This window comes from Orcinus orca, chromosome X (assembly GCF_937001465.1).
Source record: "Orcinus orca chromosome X, mOrcOrc1.1, whole genome shotgun sequence".
Lineage (NCBI taxonomy): Eukaryota > Metazoa > Chordata > Mammalia > Artiodactyla > Delphinidae > Orcinus > Orcinus orca.
The window spans coordinates 132376587-132393720 of NC_064580.1; the positions used below are offsets into that span (position 1 = coordinate 132376587).

Sequence of the window (17134 nt, forward strand, 5' to 3'; positions counted from 1 at the left end):
AGTGAATTTGGGAGTGTTCCAGCCTCTGCAGTTTTTTGGAAGAGTTTGAGAAGTATAGGTGTTAGCTCTTCTCTAAATGTTTGATAGAATTTACCTGTCAAGCCATCTGGTCCTGGACTTCTTTTTGTTGAACGATTTTTAATCACAGCTTCAATTTCATTATTTGTGATTTGTCTGGTCATATTTTCTATTTTTTGCTGGTTCAGTCTTGGATGGTTGTACTTTTCTAAGAATTTGTCCATTTCTTCCAGGTTATCCATTTTATTGGCATAGAGTTGCTTGTAGTAGTCTCTTATGATCTTCTGTATTTCTGTGGTGTCAATTGTGTCTTCTCAGTTTTCATTTCTAATTTTATTGATTTGGATCCTCTCCCTTTTTTACTTGATGAGTCTGGCTAAAGGTTTATCAATTTTGTTTATCTACTCAAAGAACCAGCTTTTAGTTTCATTGATCTTTGCTATTGTTTTCTTCATTTCTATGTCATTTATTTCTGCTCTGATCTTTATGATTTCTTTCCTTCTACTAACTTTGGGTTTTGTTTGTTTTTTCTCTAGTTGCTTTAGGTGTAAGGTTAGCTTGTTTATTTGAGATTTTTCTTGTTTCTTGAGGTAGGGTTGTATTGCTGTAAACTTCCCTCTTAGAACTGCTTTTGCTGCATCCCATAAGTTTTGGGTCACTGTGTTTTCATTGTCATTTGTCTCTAGGTATTTTTTGATTTCCTCTTTGATTTCTTCAGTGATCTCTTGGTTATTTAGTAACATATTGTTTAGCCTCCATGTGTTTGTACTTTTTACAGTTTTTTTCCCCTGTAATTGATTTCCAATCTCATAGCATTGTGTCAGAAAAGATGCTTGATATGATTTCAATTTTCTTAAATTTACTGAGGCTTGATTGTGACCCAAGATGTGATCTATCCTGGAGAAAATGTTCCGTGAGCACTTGAGAAGAAAGTGTATTCTGCCACTTTTGGGTAGAATGTCCTATAAATATCAATTTAGTCTATGTGGTCTGTTGTATCATTTAAAGCTTGTGTTTCCTTATTTATTTTCTGTCTGGATGATCTGTCCATTGGTGTAAGTGGGGTGTTAAAGTCCTCCACTATTATTGTGTTACTGTCAGTTTCCCCTTTTATGGCTGTTAACATTTGCCTTATGTACTGAGATGCACCTGTGTTGGGTGTATAAATGTTTACAATTGTTATATTTTCCTGGATTGATCCCTTGATCATTATGTAGTGTCCTTCATTATCTCTTATAATAGTCTTTATTTTAAAGTCTATCTTTTCTGATATGAGTATTGCTACTCCAGCTTTCTTTTGATTCCCATTTGTATGGAATATCTTTTTCCATCCCCTCACTCTCTGTGTGTATGTGTTTCTATGTCTGAAGTCAGTCTCTTGTAGACAGCATATATAGGAGTCTTGTTTTTGAATGCATTCATCTAGTCTGTGTCTTTTGGTTGGAGCATTTAATCCATTTGCACTTAAGGTAATTATAGATAATGTATGTTCCTATTACCGTCTTCTTAATTGTTTTGGGTTTGTTCTTGTGGGTCTTTTCCTTCTCTTGCGTTTCTTGCCTAGAGAAGTTTCTTTAGCATTTGCTGAAAAGCTGGTTTGGTGCTGCTGAATTCTCTTAGCTTTTGCTTGTCTGTAAAGCTTTTGATTTCTCCATCGAATCTGAATGTGATCCTCGTTGAGTAGAGTAATCTTGGTTGTAGGTTTTTCCCTTTCATCACTTGAGATACGTCCTGCCACTCCCTTCTGGCCTGCAGAGTTTCTGCTGAAAAATAAGCTGATAACCTTATGGGGATTCCCTTTTTGGTTATTTGTTGATTTTCCCTTGCTGCATTTAATAGTTTTTCTTTGTATTTAATTTTTGTTAGTTTGATTAATATGTGTCTCTGTTTTTTCTCCTTGGGTTTATCCTGTATGGGACTCTCTGCACTTCCTAGACTTGATTGACTATTTCCTTTCCCACGTTAGGGAAGTTTTCACCTACAATCTCTTCACATATTTTCTCAGTACCTTTCCCTTTCTCTTTTTCTTGGACCCCTGTAATTCAAATGTTGGTGTGTTTAATGTTGTTCCAGAGGTCTCTTAGGGTGTCTTCATTTCTTTTCATTCTTTTTTCTTTATTCTTCTCCACGGCAGTTATTTCCACCATTCTATCTTCCAGCTCACTTCTCCGTTCTTTTGCCTCAGTTATTCTGCTGTTAATTCCTTCTAGTATATTTTTCATTTCAGTTATTGTGTTGTTCATCACTGATTGTTTGTTCTTTAGTTCTTCTAGGTGCTTGTTAAACATTTCTTGTATCTTCTCTATCCTTGCCTCCATTCTGTTTTCGAGATCTTGGATCATCTTTACTGTCATTACTCTGAATTATTTTTCAGGTAGATTTCCAAGCTCCTCTTCATTTATTTGGTCTTGTGGGTTTTTATCTTGCTTCTTCATCTGCAACATATTTCTTTGTCTTCTTATTTTGTCTAACCTGCTGTGTTTATGGTCTCCTTTCCACAGGCTGCAGGGTCGTAATTCCTCTTGCTTCTGTTGTCTGCCACCTAGTGAGTGAAGTTGGTCCAGGGGCTTGTGTATGCTTCCTGGTGGAAGGGACTGGTGCCTGTGCTCTGGTGGGTGGAACTGAGTCTTTTCCCTCTTAGGGCAGGGCCGCGTCAGGTGGTATGTTTTGGGGTTTCTGTGAGCTTAGTACAACTTTAGGCAGTCTGTCTGCTGATGGGTGGGGCTGTGTTCCTGTCTTGTTGGTTGTTTGGCGTGAGGTGTCCAGCACTGGAGCCTGCAGGCAGTTGTGTGGGCTGAGTCCTGGTGTTGATGTGGATACCCCAGGAGCACGTGCACCGATTAATATTCCCTGGGCCCAGGGATTCTCTGGCGGTCCAGTGTCCTGGAGTAGGCGCTCCCAGCCCAGAGGCCCAGGCCTGACCCCTGGCCAGGGAGCCAAGAGCCCGCAAACTTCACAGAGCGGCCAGAGAAAAAAGGAAAAATAGAAAAGAAAACAAACAGACAAACAAAATCCAAGACAAATAGAAAAAACAACAGCAAAGAGACAGCAGCAGCAACAAACACACACACAGAAAAAATAAAATAAAATAAAAACAAAACAAGAGCACAAGCAAAGGAATTCAAAGATGAGAATAGTCCATAAGGACTAAACTAACAAAAACAAAAAAATGAAAAATAAAACTAAAACAGAAAGCAAACAGCAAAAAAAGTGAAGAAAACAAAATAGAGACATAGAAACAATAAAAAAGTAAAAGGGAAAGAACAAAAACAAGAATAAACCCACAAAACAACAAAAAAGTAAAGTAAAAATTTTAAAATATATATGTTAGGGGCTTCCCTGGTGGCGCAGTGGTTGAGAGTCTGCCTGCCGATGCAGGGGACATGGGTTCATGCCCTGGTCCGGGAAGATCCCACACGCCGTGGAGTGGCTGGGCCCATGAGCCATGGCTGCTGAGCCTGCGCATCCGGAGCCTGTGCTCTGCAACGGGAGAGGCCACAACGTGGCCTGCGTACCGCAAAAAAAAAAAAAAAAAAAAAAAAAAAAAAAAAATATATATATATATATATATATATATGTTAAAAATTATTTTTAAATAAAAATAAAGAATAGAAAGGTAAAAAATAATAAAATAATAAAAGCAACAGCACCAACAACTGAACAAAATGAAACAAACCAAAAACGAATAATAGTAATAAGAATATTTTCCTGGGGCCTCCTCTGTCAGTGTCCTTGCCCCCACAGTGAGCCAGAGCCAATCCCTGTCTCCCCAGGAGGCCTTCCAATACCTCTAGTTAGGCCTCGGGACCTGCTGTGGGTACTGTGGGGCCAACTCAGACTCTGACCTGGCCAGACTCCTTGCCCCCAGAGTCCACTGCTGCAAAGGCTAGACTGGTCTCAGTTGTGGAACACTCGTTGTCTACTCAGGTATTCCACAGACACAGGATTTAGCAAGCCAACCTCAGGGATTTAATCCGTGGCTTGCACAGCTGCACAGAAACATTTCCATTCCTCTTCCTTAGTCGCACTGCCCCTGGGCCTCAGCTTTGGTTTTGACCCCACCTCTGCGTGTGCACCACCCTCAGGCATCTGTTCCTTGCCCAGGCGAGAGGGAGGCGAAAGCAGTGGCTGCTTGCAGCCCACTTACTCAGGCCAGGGAGGGGTACAGCGGCCACAATTGGGCTGTGTGCAAATTGCCTGCGGTGGCAGAACCAGCAGGCAGTTGCAACAGACTGGCACACTCGCTCTGGTGAGAGTCCCTCCCAGTGCCCGCGGAGGCAGGAGCTGGAATGTGGGGGCGATGGTGGCCCTGCCCCCCACGTGTCTCTCAACAATGGTGCCTCATTTTCCAGGCAGACCACACTTCCTCTAGGGGCATTCCCAGCTGCGCATCCCCTCACTCCTGTCCCCTCTGCTATATCCACACAGCCAACAGTACTCCTCTCCCCAGACCCATTCTTCCAACCCCACACTTTAGTTCTCAGCCCCCACCAGCATCGACAGACTTTTTGTACCAGGCAGGGGTGCCCAGAGCTGGTTCCCAAGGAGGTTTTGGGGTGTGCAGCGCTCAGTCCCCCAGAGCCCACGGGCAGAGACCCCAGCTCGAGAGGCAAGTGGGCCTGCTCAGATGGGAGCCCCTCTCAGTGCCTGCAGAGGCTGAAGAAGCTGGTGGGTGGGGAAAGGGGTTGTAATGGCGGCTCCACCCCTCACGCACCACTGAACAATGACACCTTGATTCTATGGTATCCTGGATTTTTTCCACAGACTTTCCCAGTTGTGGAGCTCCTTACTCCTGTCCCTTCAGACTGTCTTTTCACAGCCAACAGCTGCCCCCTCCCTGGGTCTGCACTCCAAACCCCACTTTGCAGCACCCAGCCCCCCTCCACAACAGGCAACTCACGACTCAGGCCAGAATGTGCAGAGCTGCAGTGTAGACCATGCATGCAGTCTTTGTCCTGCCTTCCACAGAGTGTCCACTGCATTCTCCTTTGATCCCCCAAAGATCCGTTTCTGTCCCAGCTGATTTCCCCACTGTGAGGGAGTTTTTCTGAGTGTGGGGACCTCTCCTCACTTTCAGCTTCCCGCCAGATTGCTGGTCCCTGTTTTGATTCCTCTTTTCTTTTTTTCTTCTTTCTTTCATCCTACCTGGTTGTGAGGGAATTTTTCTTGTCCTTTTAGGTTGTCTGAAGTCCTCTGCTAATGTTCAGCAGGTGCTCTATGAGAGATGTATTGTATTGTAGATGTATTCTTGATGTACTTGTGAGGAGTGACAAATTCCATGTCCTCCTATTCCACCATCTTGACTCCTCTCCAGTAGCTGTAGTTATTTTTAATACTCTTTTGCTTTAACCTTTATACTGTAGTTGTGTTTAACACACCAACCTATTACAGAATTAGAGTGTTCTAAATCTGCATACTTACCTTTACCAGTGTATTATATACTTTCATATGTTTTCATTTCACTAATTAGAGTCTTTTCCATTCAGCATTTCTTGCATTGCAGGTCTGGTGGTGATGAAATCCCTCAGCTTATGTTTGTCTGGGAACATCTTTATTTCTCCTTCGTATCTGAAGGATAACTTTTCCATATAGAGTATTCTTGACTGACAGTTTTTTTCTTTCAACATTTTGAATATGTCATTCCACTCTCTCCTGGCACATAGGGTTTCTGCTGAGAAAACTGCTGATAACCTAATGGGGGTTCTTTTGTAGGTCACAATCTTTTCCCTCTGGCTGCTTTTAGGAATTTCTCTTTGATTTTTGACAGGTTCATTGTAATTTATCTTAAGAAGGTCTTTTTGCATTGAGATAATAGGGTGATTAGCATCATGAATTTGGATGTCCCAGTCTTTCCTTGAGTTTGGGAAGTTCTCAGCTATTATATCTTTAATAACTTTTCTGCCTTTTATCCCTCTCTTTTCCTCTGGAACCCCAGTTATTATAATATTTGTATGTTTGATGGAGTCCTATAGATCACATAGGCTTTCTAAATCACTCTTTTTCATTATTTTTTCTTCGTTATCCTCTGATTTCAAATTTCCTATCCTTTAGCTCATTTAATCTATCTTCCACTCAGTCTACTCTGAGATAGATGCTCTCTATTGCATTTTTCATTTTACTCATTGAATTCTTCAGCTCCAGAATTTCTGTTTGGTTATTTTCCATAATTTATATCTCTTTATTAAATTTCAGATTTTGTTCATGTACTGTTTTCCTGATATTGTTGAATTGTCTTTCTGTGTTTTCTTGCTGCTCTTTTGGTTTCCTCAAAACTGCTATTTTGGGCTTCCCTGTTGGCAGCAGTGGTTGAGAATCTTCCTGCCAATGCAGGGGACACAGGTTTGAGCCCTGGTCTGGGAAGATCCCACATGCTGTGGAGCAACTAGGCCCGTGAGCCACAACTACTGAGCCTGCGCGTCTGGAGCTTGTGCTCCGTGACAGTGAGAGGCCCGTGCACCACGATGAAGAGTGGCCCCTGCTCGCCGCAACTAGAGAAAGCCCACACACAGAAACGAAGACCCAACACAGCTAAAAATAAATAAATAAATAAATAAACAAAAACCTGCTATTTTGAATTCTTTATCAGCTAGATCCTAAAATTTCATGTCTTTGGTTATTGGTGAATGATTATTACCTTTTTTTTTTTTTTTTTTGCGGTACGCGGGCCTCTCACTGTTGTGGCCTCTCCCGTTGCGGAGCACAGGCTCCGGACGCGCAGGCTCAGCGGCCATGGCTCACGGGCCCAGCCGCTCCGTGGCATGTGGGATCCTCCCGGACCGGGGCATGAACCCGCGTCCCCTGCATCGGCAGGCGGACTCTCAACCACTGCGCCACCAGGGAAGCGCTGATTATTACCTTTTGGTGATATCATGTTTCCTTGATTCTTCATGTTCCTTGGAGTTTTGTGTCACTGCTTTCACACATGAAGTAGCAGACACTTCCTCAAAACTTTGCTAATTGCTTTCAGGTGGGAAATATTGTTCATACGTCCTGTTACATCGGGGGTTTTCTCTGACCTTGTGTGGATATACCTGCTTCATGCTTCTTGCTCCCTCTTGTGGCATAATTATTCTTTTATGTCTTGTCTGGTCTTACAGCTCACCAGGATGTCTGCTAGAAACCTCTCTTTTGTTTTTCAGAAGGTAGCACTACAGTTCAAGTTTTTGGTTTCTCCCTTTCACATAGACCCTGGTCAGGTACTTTGAGAGCACTTCTTTTATTGGAGCTTGCTCTTGCCACTGAACTCAGGAGCACATATAAGGAGCTGGCCGGAGAGTGGGGGGAGGTGTGAGTCTTGCCCTCTGGGCATTGGGGGTGACTGTGGGACTGGTGAGGGGATCATGGGTGAGGGTTTCCCAGAAGCTCATGGATGGACTTTCCACTGAAGTCTTGAACACAGTCATCAGGAACTATATCCCTTTAATATTGATATTCTTACCTGCTTCTTTCCTGATTTCTTCCCTTCCCCCTTCCCCCAGTCATGGAGGTCCCAGCCTCAAATTTGTTTTGTTTTGTTTTGCTCCAGTAGCATGCTGGAATCTCCCCTCAGCAAGGCTGGAGTTATACAAATTCTCTTTTGTCCTTGGGTGCCTGCTCAAGTCAGTACTCTTCAGGTTTTCCCCAGCCCAACCATGGCCAAGAGGGATTGGGGCAGGTTCACCAGTCCTGCTGATTCCACAGCTCATACAATGGTCTTTCTGCCTATTACTGATGCACAGGTGGATGAGACTCCTCCCAGGTCCCTTGGCATATCTGGATCCCAGAACTCTAACAGAGGGACTTTTGTTCATGGATGGATGCCTAACTAGTTGTTTAAAAGGGGGGACAGAAAGGAATATCTTATGCCACTATGATGCTGACATCACTTGTCCTTGTTATATTCAGAGTTGAGCTCAGTCTCTCTCCCCTATTCCAATAATCTTGACCCCTATTGCAATAGTCTTGAATAAAGTCTTTCTTACCATTTTTGACAAGTGCCAGAATAATTTCTTTTTTTTTTTTTCAGAATAATTTCTTTTTAATAGTATCTCTCTTCCAACATCTTTCTTGCCTTGTTCCCATTTTTTTATGCTATTGTAAATTGAATTTTTCTCTTTTTTTCTTGGATTTTTCATTGCTCATGTATAGAAATACAGTTGGTTTTTGTATTTTGATCTTGTACAATCTTGTTGAACTCATTTAATAGTTCCATATGATTTTATATATATAGGATCATACCATCTGAAAGTAGAGTTTTAATTCTTCCTTTCCAATCTGGATAACTTTCATTTCTTTCTCCTGCCTAATTGCCCTGGCTAGAACCTCTGGTACAGTGTTGAATGAAAGTAGCAAGAGTGGACATCCTTGTCTTATTCCTGATCTTAGGAAGACTTTCACAGTTACGTATGATGTTAGCTGTGGTTCTTTCATAGGTGCCATTTGTCAGGTTCAGGAAGTTCCCTTCTATTTCTTGTTTGTTGAGTTATCATGTAAAGGTGTTGGTTTTTGTCAAGTCCTTTTTTGTATCTATTGAAATGATCATATTGGTTTTTGTCCTTTATTTTATTAAAACATTACAATAATTGACTTTTGAATACTAAATCAACCTTGCATTTCTGAAACAAATGCCACTTCATCATGGTGTATAATCCTTTTTATATATTGCTGGATTCATTTTGCCAGTACTTTACTGAGGACTTCTTATGTCTTTATTCATAAGAGATATTGATCTATTATTTTCTTGTGATACCTTTATCTCGTTTTGATACCAGAGTAATACTGACCTTATAGGATGAGTTGCAAGTATTCCCTCCTCTTCTATTTTTAAAAGAATTTGTAAAAAATTGGTATTAATTCTTCTTGAAATGTTTGGTAGAATTCACCCTTGAAGCCATCTGTGCTTGTGCTTTTCTTTCTGCAAAGTTTAAAAATTACTGATTCAATCTCTTTATTTGTTGTAGCTCTATTCAGATATTCTGTTTCTTCTTGAGTCTGTTTTGGTGGTTTGTGTCTTTCTAGGAATTTATCCATTTCATTTATCTAATATGTTGACATACTCTTGTTCATAGTATTCTCTTAGGATCCCTTTCATTTCTATGAATTTGATAGTTATTATTTTAGTAATTTGAGTATTCTCTCTTTTTTTGGTCTGTTTATGCAAATATTTGTCAATTTTGTTGATCTTTTCAAACCTACTTTTGGTTTCATTGATTTTCTCTATTTTTCTTTTATGATCTATATATTTTTTCTGCTCTAATGTTTATTATCTACTTCCCTCTGTTAGCTTTGGATTTAGTTTGCTCTTCTTTTTCCAGTTCCTTAAGATAGAACAATAGGTTATTAATTTGGGATCTTTTGTCTTAGTCAACTTAGAGTACTATAAAAAATTACTATAGACTGGGTGGCTTAAACAACAGAAATTGATTTTCTCACAGTTCTGGAGGCTGGAATTCTAAGGTCAGGGTGCCTGTATGGTTGGGCTCTGATGGGAACTCTCTTCCCAGCTTGCAGATGGTGCCTTATCACTGTGTCCTCACATGGCTGGAAGTAAGACAGGGAGCAAGCTCTCTGGTGTTTCTTCTTATAAGGCCACTAATCCCATCATAAGCCTTCATGGCCTCATCTAAATCTAATGATCTCCCAAAGGCCCCATCTCCAAGTACTATCACATTAGGGGTTAGGGATTCAATATATGAATTTGTGGGGACTCAATTCAGTCTATAACATTTTTCTTCTCTGTAATGTAGGTGTTTGCTGCTATAAATTTCCTTCTATTCACTGCTTTTACTTAATCCCATAAGTTTTCCTTGTTATTGATTTCTAATTTCATTTCATTGTTGAGTGAAGCAGCTGAGCTCCCCCTCCCCAAAGCAAGTTTCTAATTTCTGCTCTTTTTCCTCTGTATGGATCACACTTTCCTGTTTCTTTTCATATCATAACTTTTTTTGAAAATTGGACATTTTCAATAATGTAGCAATTCTGGGTACTGATTCCCAACCCCTAGGGTGTATTGTTTGCTGGTTTACTTGTTTAGTGACTTGGCTGCACTTTTTCTTTGAAGTCTATTTCTCCCACAGTGTGCAGCCTCTAATGTCACCTCTCAGAGGGAACAGCCTTGGGCATGCACACAGTCACCCTGGAATGACACAGCTTTCTTGTTTCTTTTCCTAATCTCCCTATTAAGCCTGCCTCTGTGGTACCTCACCCAGCTGTTAGGCTCCACTAATTGCAGACTAATTGTTCCATTTTTATTTTTCTGACAGTTTCCCATACATAAAGTCCTCCAGTGATCTAATTAGATTTGGGTTCCCTTGTGTTTGAGGCCAGTCTTAGGTATTTGTTCGGACCTCAGGAGGGTTCTTCTTAGCTGACTCTTCCCCCAGGTACTCTGTTAAACTTCTAGCTGTCACATGGTTTAGCTTGTTATTCTCATGAAGCTCCCAGCTTCCTGTAACTGCTCATCTCTCAAATCTCCATTGTTTTTGACAGCACCCTTAGGCTTGAACTTCCCCATACTCTGTTCCAAATAAAGTCTGTTCTCTTAGGAAAGCTCTCTGTTCTTAAGTCCTGCCTTTCCCCCTGGGAACAATCTATGAACCACTGTTCTGGAGCTATGGATAGGGACAGTGGACTGCTTCTCTTGGAGTGACACCCTTGCCCTACCAGTGGAGTGCTGGGTAACCCTGGTTTTCTTGGCTTGCCTCTCCCAGTATGGAACCTCTACTCTATGAGTTACGTCAGGGCAGGGGCACTCAGAGCCCACTATTCTTGGCCTCCACCTGCGGTAGAGCTTCTGCCCTGTGCATGGGGGCTAGGTAGATGGAGGAAGCCTCACACCTACCAGTCATGCCATGCTAGAATAGAGCTTCTGCCTTATGGACCTGGGGATGGGGTGAGGTAGGAGGAGAAATGCTGATGAGTTGCTCCTCCTGGGGGCAAAGCATAGCCTTTGAATGGGACCTGAGGGGAAAGAGCGCTCCCAGGCTTTATTTGCCAGGAGTAGAGCTTCCATCTCACTGAACTGAAGCATGGAGTAGATCATGTCTCAAATACCATAGACTCTCACTTTTCTTACTAAGAATTCATTGATTTTCTTGTGTAAATGTTTCTTCATTTGCTCTATGCCCTTAGGACATTCACAGTTTTCAGAGACTTTAACTTGTTTTTGTTTGTTTTTATAATTTTTACCAGTTATGGTGGTTTTATTGGAGAGAGGCTCTGTGGAGCTCCTCACACTGCAGTTCTGGAAATGTCCAACTCATTTATTTTGAAGGTTCTTTTTTGGTTTTTACTCTCAGATCATACCCTTAATTCAGGTGTTTGCAAACTACAGCCCTTGGATCAAATCTGGCCTCTTTTTCTAAATAAAGTTTCATTGGAACACAGTCATGCCCATTCGTTTATTGTTTATGGCTGACAGAGTTCAGTAATTGCAATTGAGACCATTTGGCCCACAAAGCCTAAAATATTTAGTGTCTGGCCCTTTACAAAAAAACTGACAACACCTACTTTAGTTGATAAGCTTTACTAAAGTCTTTCATTACTTAAAGATATAAGTGCTTCCATAGTAAATATGAGTTGTCAAGAATACCAACAATAATTAAAATCAGATTTGGCTTAAAGGCAAAATTAGTAGATTTGTAATATAAACATGATATTTTTTGTTTTTCCAACATTTTCAGATCTGGTAGCTCAGCGAGGTGAAAGATTGGAATTATTGATAGATAAAACAGAAAATCTCGTGGATTCGGTAAGTATGGGGTATGGTAATATTTTTCCAGGGTGTAAACTAGAGAAACCGTGGTTGATGGCTAATATAATAGGGAAATGTCTTAAATTCAATACTTTAGTGGGGTTTTTTTTCCATTCTAACCCCCATTATGTGACTACATTGTGATCATGAGGATATCAATGAGGCATAGAAAAAAGCCATAACCAATTAATAGCCATTAAGGAAGCTTTCATTTGGAAAACATACTCAATATAAAGAAACAATTTTTTAAAGCTTTGGATTGATGCCTACATAATTTAGCACCTTAGCTACATATACCAGTCTGTTCTCTGTATATTCGTAAAACACAAAACAAAAGTGCGGGCCAGTTGTGACCCATTGTGGATCCTAAAAATCAGACAGTTCAGTCACTTTCTTGCTTACCGTGACAGCTTGAGCTTTTCTTGTATTAAGCAAGAGGCAGAGATTGATAGGGAAGGATGTGTCCCTGTAACCTACTTATGCTACAATTACGTGTGTCTCTGCATTTTCCATCTGGTTGGTGGATGAAAGTTTTCAGGGAAGATGATACATATACAGTGAATAGAAGGAGGGCAGAGATCAGTTACAATTTGGGTCTATACAATTACAAATTTACATGAAGAGTAGAAATTTACCCCTTGAAACAGATATCAGTGAGTGATCTTGTTCATTCTTACTGACAGGTAGATTGTAGTGGTTAAGAGCACAAGCTCTAGAGTCTGGTTGCCTGGGATTGAATCCCAGCTCTGTCACTCACTAGTTGTGTGACCTTAGGCAAGTTACTTAAACTCTCTATGCCTCAGTCATCATCATCTGTAAAATGAAGATGAATCTTCTTCATAGTGTTTTGAGGGTTAAAGCACACAATGCATGCAAAATCCCTAACACAGTGTCTGATACATAGTAAGAGCTATTTAAAGGTTTATTGTTATTGTTAGTTTTACAGAGACATCTATTAACGGTAGGTCTTAGGAGGATAATAGTTTTTTCACCAAAGTACATGGAAATTGGAGGAAGAGTGGCACCATACAGGAAGTTAAGACACCAGGGTTCTATAATGGCTCACTTTGTAAACTGTTGCTTGGGGACAAAGAGAGACAGGTGTCTGTAGATCTGATGACAAGTTTTTTTGTACTTCCAGTCTATCTCTTAGGTATCCTTAGTCCCTGAAGATGACCTTATTTAGCTGGAGTGGCCTGTGTTTGACCAGTACTAGTATAGTCTGCACTTTCCAAAAAAAGCTTTCTTAATTTTGTTGACTACATCACCCAGATTAACAAAAGGTACTCATTAACTGCTGCCTCTTCTTATGGAGGAATAACAAATACAATAAAGTGCAGTAAATGTACTACTTTTAATAAGTGTGCAGCTCAGTTATTTTTTTACATATGTTTATACCCATGTAACCACCACCTAGGTCAAGATATAAAACACTATCAGCACCTCAGAAGGCAGCCTCAAGCCCCTTCCAGTTAATAATCCCCAACAGAAGTAACTTTTCTGACTTATATCACCCTAGATAATGTTTTTCCCATTCTTAAAATGTATAGAAAAATGGAAACGTATGTTATATATTTGCATCTGTCCCCTTTCACTCACCAGTATGCCTATGAGATTCATCCATGTTGTTGAATGTAGTAATAATTTATTATTTTTTTATTGTTTTGTACTACATATTCCATTGTATAAGTCTACCTACCACTATTTATCCATCCTCCTCTGTGGGGTTTTAATTCTGGATTCTCTATTTTGTTACATTGTTCTCTTTGTCTGTCTTTATGCCAGTACCACACTGTATTGCTAACTGTAGCTTTATAGAATTCCCTAAGTCCTTCACCAGGACTGTCTTCACCATTTTAGGTCCTTTGCATTTCCGTTTGTGTTTCAGAATAAGCTTGTTATTTTCCATCCTTAAAAAAAATTTGTATCTTTGATTGTGATTGCATTTAACTGATAGGTCAACTTAAGGAGAATTGGTAATCTTGACAGCATTGAGTCTTCCTATCCATAAACTTGACATATGTCTGCTTTTGCATAGGATTTCTTTAATTTTTCTCACCAGTGCTTTTTAGTTTTTGGTGTACAAGTCTTGCACATATTTTGTGAAATATACCTTTGAGAATTTCATGCTTTTGCATTCTATTTTAAATTTTGTTTTCCAATATTTATTGCTAATTATATAGAAATGAAATTAATTTTTGTATATTGACCTGGTTTGTATCCTTCAACTTTCCAAAATTCACTTATTAGTTCTACAAGCTTTTTTGTAGGTGCTTACATTTTATTTCTTTTCCTTGTATTATTGCACTGGCTAGAACCTTCTACACAATAGTGAAGACAAGTTGTGACTGGACATTCTTGAATGAAGCACATCTTATGGGGAAAAATTCAGTATTTTCACAATTATGTTGTTAGCTGTAGATTTTTTAATAGGTACCCTTTATCAGGTGAAAGAAGTTCCTTCAATTCCTCATTTCAGAGTTTTATTCATGAATTTTATCAAATATTTTTTCTCTATATATTGAGAAGATTATATGGTTTTTCTCCTTTAATCAGTTAATATGACTGAACCTAACTTACTAAACTAATATTTATTTCTGAATGTTAAACTAACCTTGCATTCCTGCAAGATCATGATACAGTATGCTTTTTATATAATACCTTACTGGATTTGCTATTGATTTATTCAGAAATTTTGTATCTGTGTTCATGAGGGATGTTAGTCTATAATTTATTTTTCTTTTTGGGCTTTGGTATCAGGGATATACTGGCCCCATCAAACAGGTTGGGAAGTGTTACCTCTCTCTCTCTATCCTCCAAAAGAGTTTAGGTAGTATCGATATTATTTGCTTCTTTGCTGTTTGGAAGGATTCACCAGTGAAGCAGTCTCAGCCTGGAGTTTTCTTTGTGGGAAGGTTTTAAATCTACCATTTTACTATTTGTTTCCTTTTTTTTTTTTACCATCTGTTCTTTGTTCCCTTCACTCTCTTTTTCTGCCTTCTGTTCCATTAATGAGTATGTCTTAAATTCCATTTTTATTCTGTTTTGTTATTTTTTGATTGCTTTAAGGTTTACAGTATAAGGCTTTAACTTATGATAGTCTACCTCCAAGTGGTATTATCCCACTTCACAAATAGTATGAGAACCTTATAATAGTATACCTCCAATTTTTACCTGGCCTTGGTGCTATTTTTGTCATACTTTTATACACACATATAACCTTCAAAAGAGATTTAAATAATAAGAAAAACATCTTTTCTATTTATCCATGTAGTTAATATTTCTCGTAACTCTTCATTCTTTTGTGTAGATCCAGATTTCCATCTGGTGACATTTTCTTTCTGCCTGTAGGATGTCTTTTAACATTTCTTGTAGTGTAGGTCTGCTAGTAATGAATTCTTTCAGTATTTGTATATCAGAAAAGTCTTTATTTCACTTCCTTTTCTTACAGATATTTTCACAGAATAGAATTCTATATTATTTTTTTCTTTCAATATTTGAAAGATGTTTCATCACTGTCTTTTATCTTCTTTCTGACAAAAATTCCACTGTTGTTTTTACATATATAATTTGTCTTTTTTTCCTCTGGGTGCTTATAAGATTTTTCTATCATTGGTTTTAAGAAATTTGATTATAATATACTTTGGTGTAGTTTTCTTTATGTTTCTTCAGCTCTGGGTTTGTTGAACTGTGGGTTTGTAGTTTTTATCAAATTATGAAAACAGTCAGCTGTTATTTCTTCAAATATTTTTCTGTCCTTCTTTCCTTCTAGGACTCCAGTTATGTGTACATTAAAGCACTTGAAGTTGTCCCACAACTCACTGATGCTCTGTTCGTTTTTTTCAGTCTTTTTTCTTTCTGTGTTTCATTTAGGATAGTTTCTATTACAGTGTCTTCAAGTTTACTTATCTTTTTATGCTGCAGTTTGTAATCTGTTACTCCCATTTTGTGTATTTTTCATGTCTACAAGTTTGATTTTGATCTTTTTTATGTCTTTCATGTGTCTCCTTAACATTTGCATGCTTTCCTCTACATTGCTTAATATATAAAGTATATTTATAATTGAAATGTTTATTCCACTTACATGTAATATAAATATTGATCGAGTTGAGTTTAAGTAAGCTATGTTGCTCTTTGGTTTTTATTTGCTCTGTCCTCTTTGTTCCTCTTTTTTATTTTGCTTATTCAAATGTTTAAAAAATTGTTTCATTTTATCACCTCTTGGTTTTTCTAACAACCTTATTTAATTATTTATTTATTGATCAATAAATCACAGACCATACAGTTGACCCATTTAAAGTGTACAGTTCAATGGGTTTTGGCATATTACATTATAATTTTTAATTGTGGTGAAATATATACATATAATAAATTTGCCATTTTAACCATTTTAGTGTATAATTCAGTGACATTAATTACATTCATAGTGTTGTGCAGCCATCATCACTATCTATGTCCAAAACTTTCTCATTATGCCAAACAAATTCTGTAACTGTTAACCAATAAGTTCCCATTCCCACTCCCCCCAGCCCCTGGTAACCTCTTATCTACTTTCTGTCTCTATGAATTTGCGTATTCTAGAGATCTATAATTGGAATCCTACAATAATTTGTCCTTTTGTGTCTGGCTTAATTCACTTTGCATCATATTTTCAAGTTTCATCCATGTTGTAGCATGTGTCAGGACTTCATTTCTTTTTATGGCTGAATAATATTCCATTATAGGGATATACCACATTTTATTTATCCATTCATCTGTTGATGGACCACTGAGTTATTTCCATCTTTGGGCGCTTGTGAATAATTCTGCTATGAACATTGGCATACAAGTATCCATTCAAGTCCCTGCTTTTAGTTCCTTTGGGTATTTACCTAGGAGTGGAATTACTGGGTCATATGGTAATCCTATGTTTAGCTTTTTGAGGGACTACCAAACATTTTTTCATAACTGCCACACCATTTTACATTCCCAACATGTGCAAGGATACCAGTTTTTCCACATCTTCACCAGCACTTGTTATTTTCCGTATTTTTCTTATAGCCATCCTGGTGGGTATGAAGTGGTATGTCATTGTGGTTTTGATTTTCATTTCCCTAAGGACTAATGATGTTGATCATCTTTCCGTGTGCTTATTGACAATTTGTATATCTTCTTGGGAGAAATTATTCAAGTCCTTTGCCCATTTTTAGTGCATCATCAGCTGCTAGTGAAACCATCTACATGAAGTGGAGAGGCCATCAGGCTGTTCAGCTTGCCCTTGTCATTCTCACAGGGGTTTTTATATCTTTTTGTTCTTTTCTACTTACATCCACCCCCACCCATCCCCAAGGGAAGCTTTGGTAAGGTGTAACAATTGTTCTTTATAGTTGAACTGGTTTTAAACAG

At 38.9% G+C, this 17134-nt stretch overlaps 1 protein-coding gene across 1 annotated transcript in view; it reads left to right on the top strand.

Moving 5' to 3' along the window:
* Positions 1-17134, top strand: part of VAMP7 (vesicle associated membrane protein 7) — a 67461-nt gene that overhangs the window by 42111 nt on the left and 8216 nt on the right. The window contains exon 6 of the mRNA XM_004285939.3: positions 11679-11746. Within this exon, the coding sequence (XP_004285987.1) occupies positions 11679-11746 (68 nt within the window). The remainder of the gene's footprint in view (positions 1-11678; positions 11747-17134) is intronic.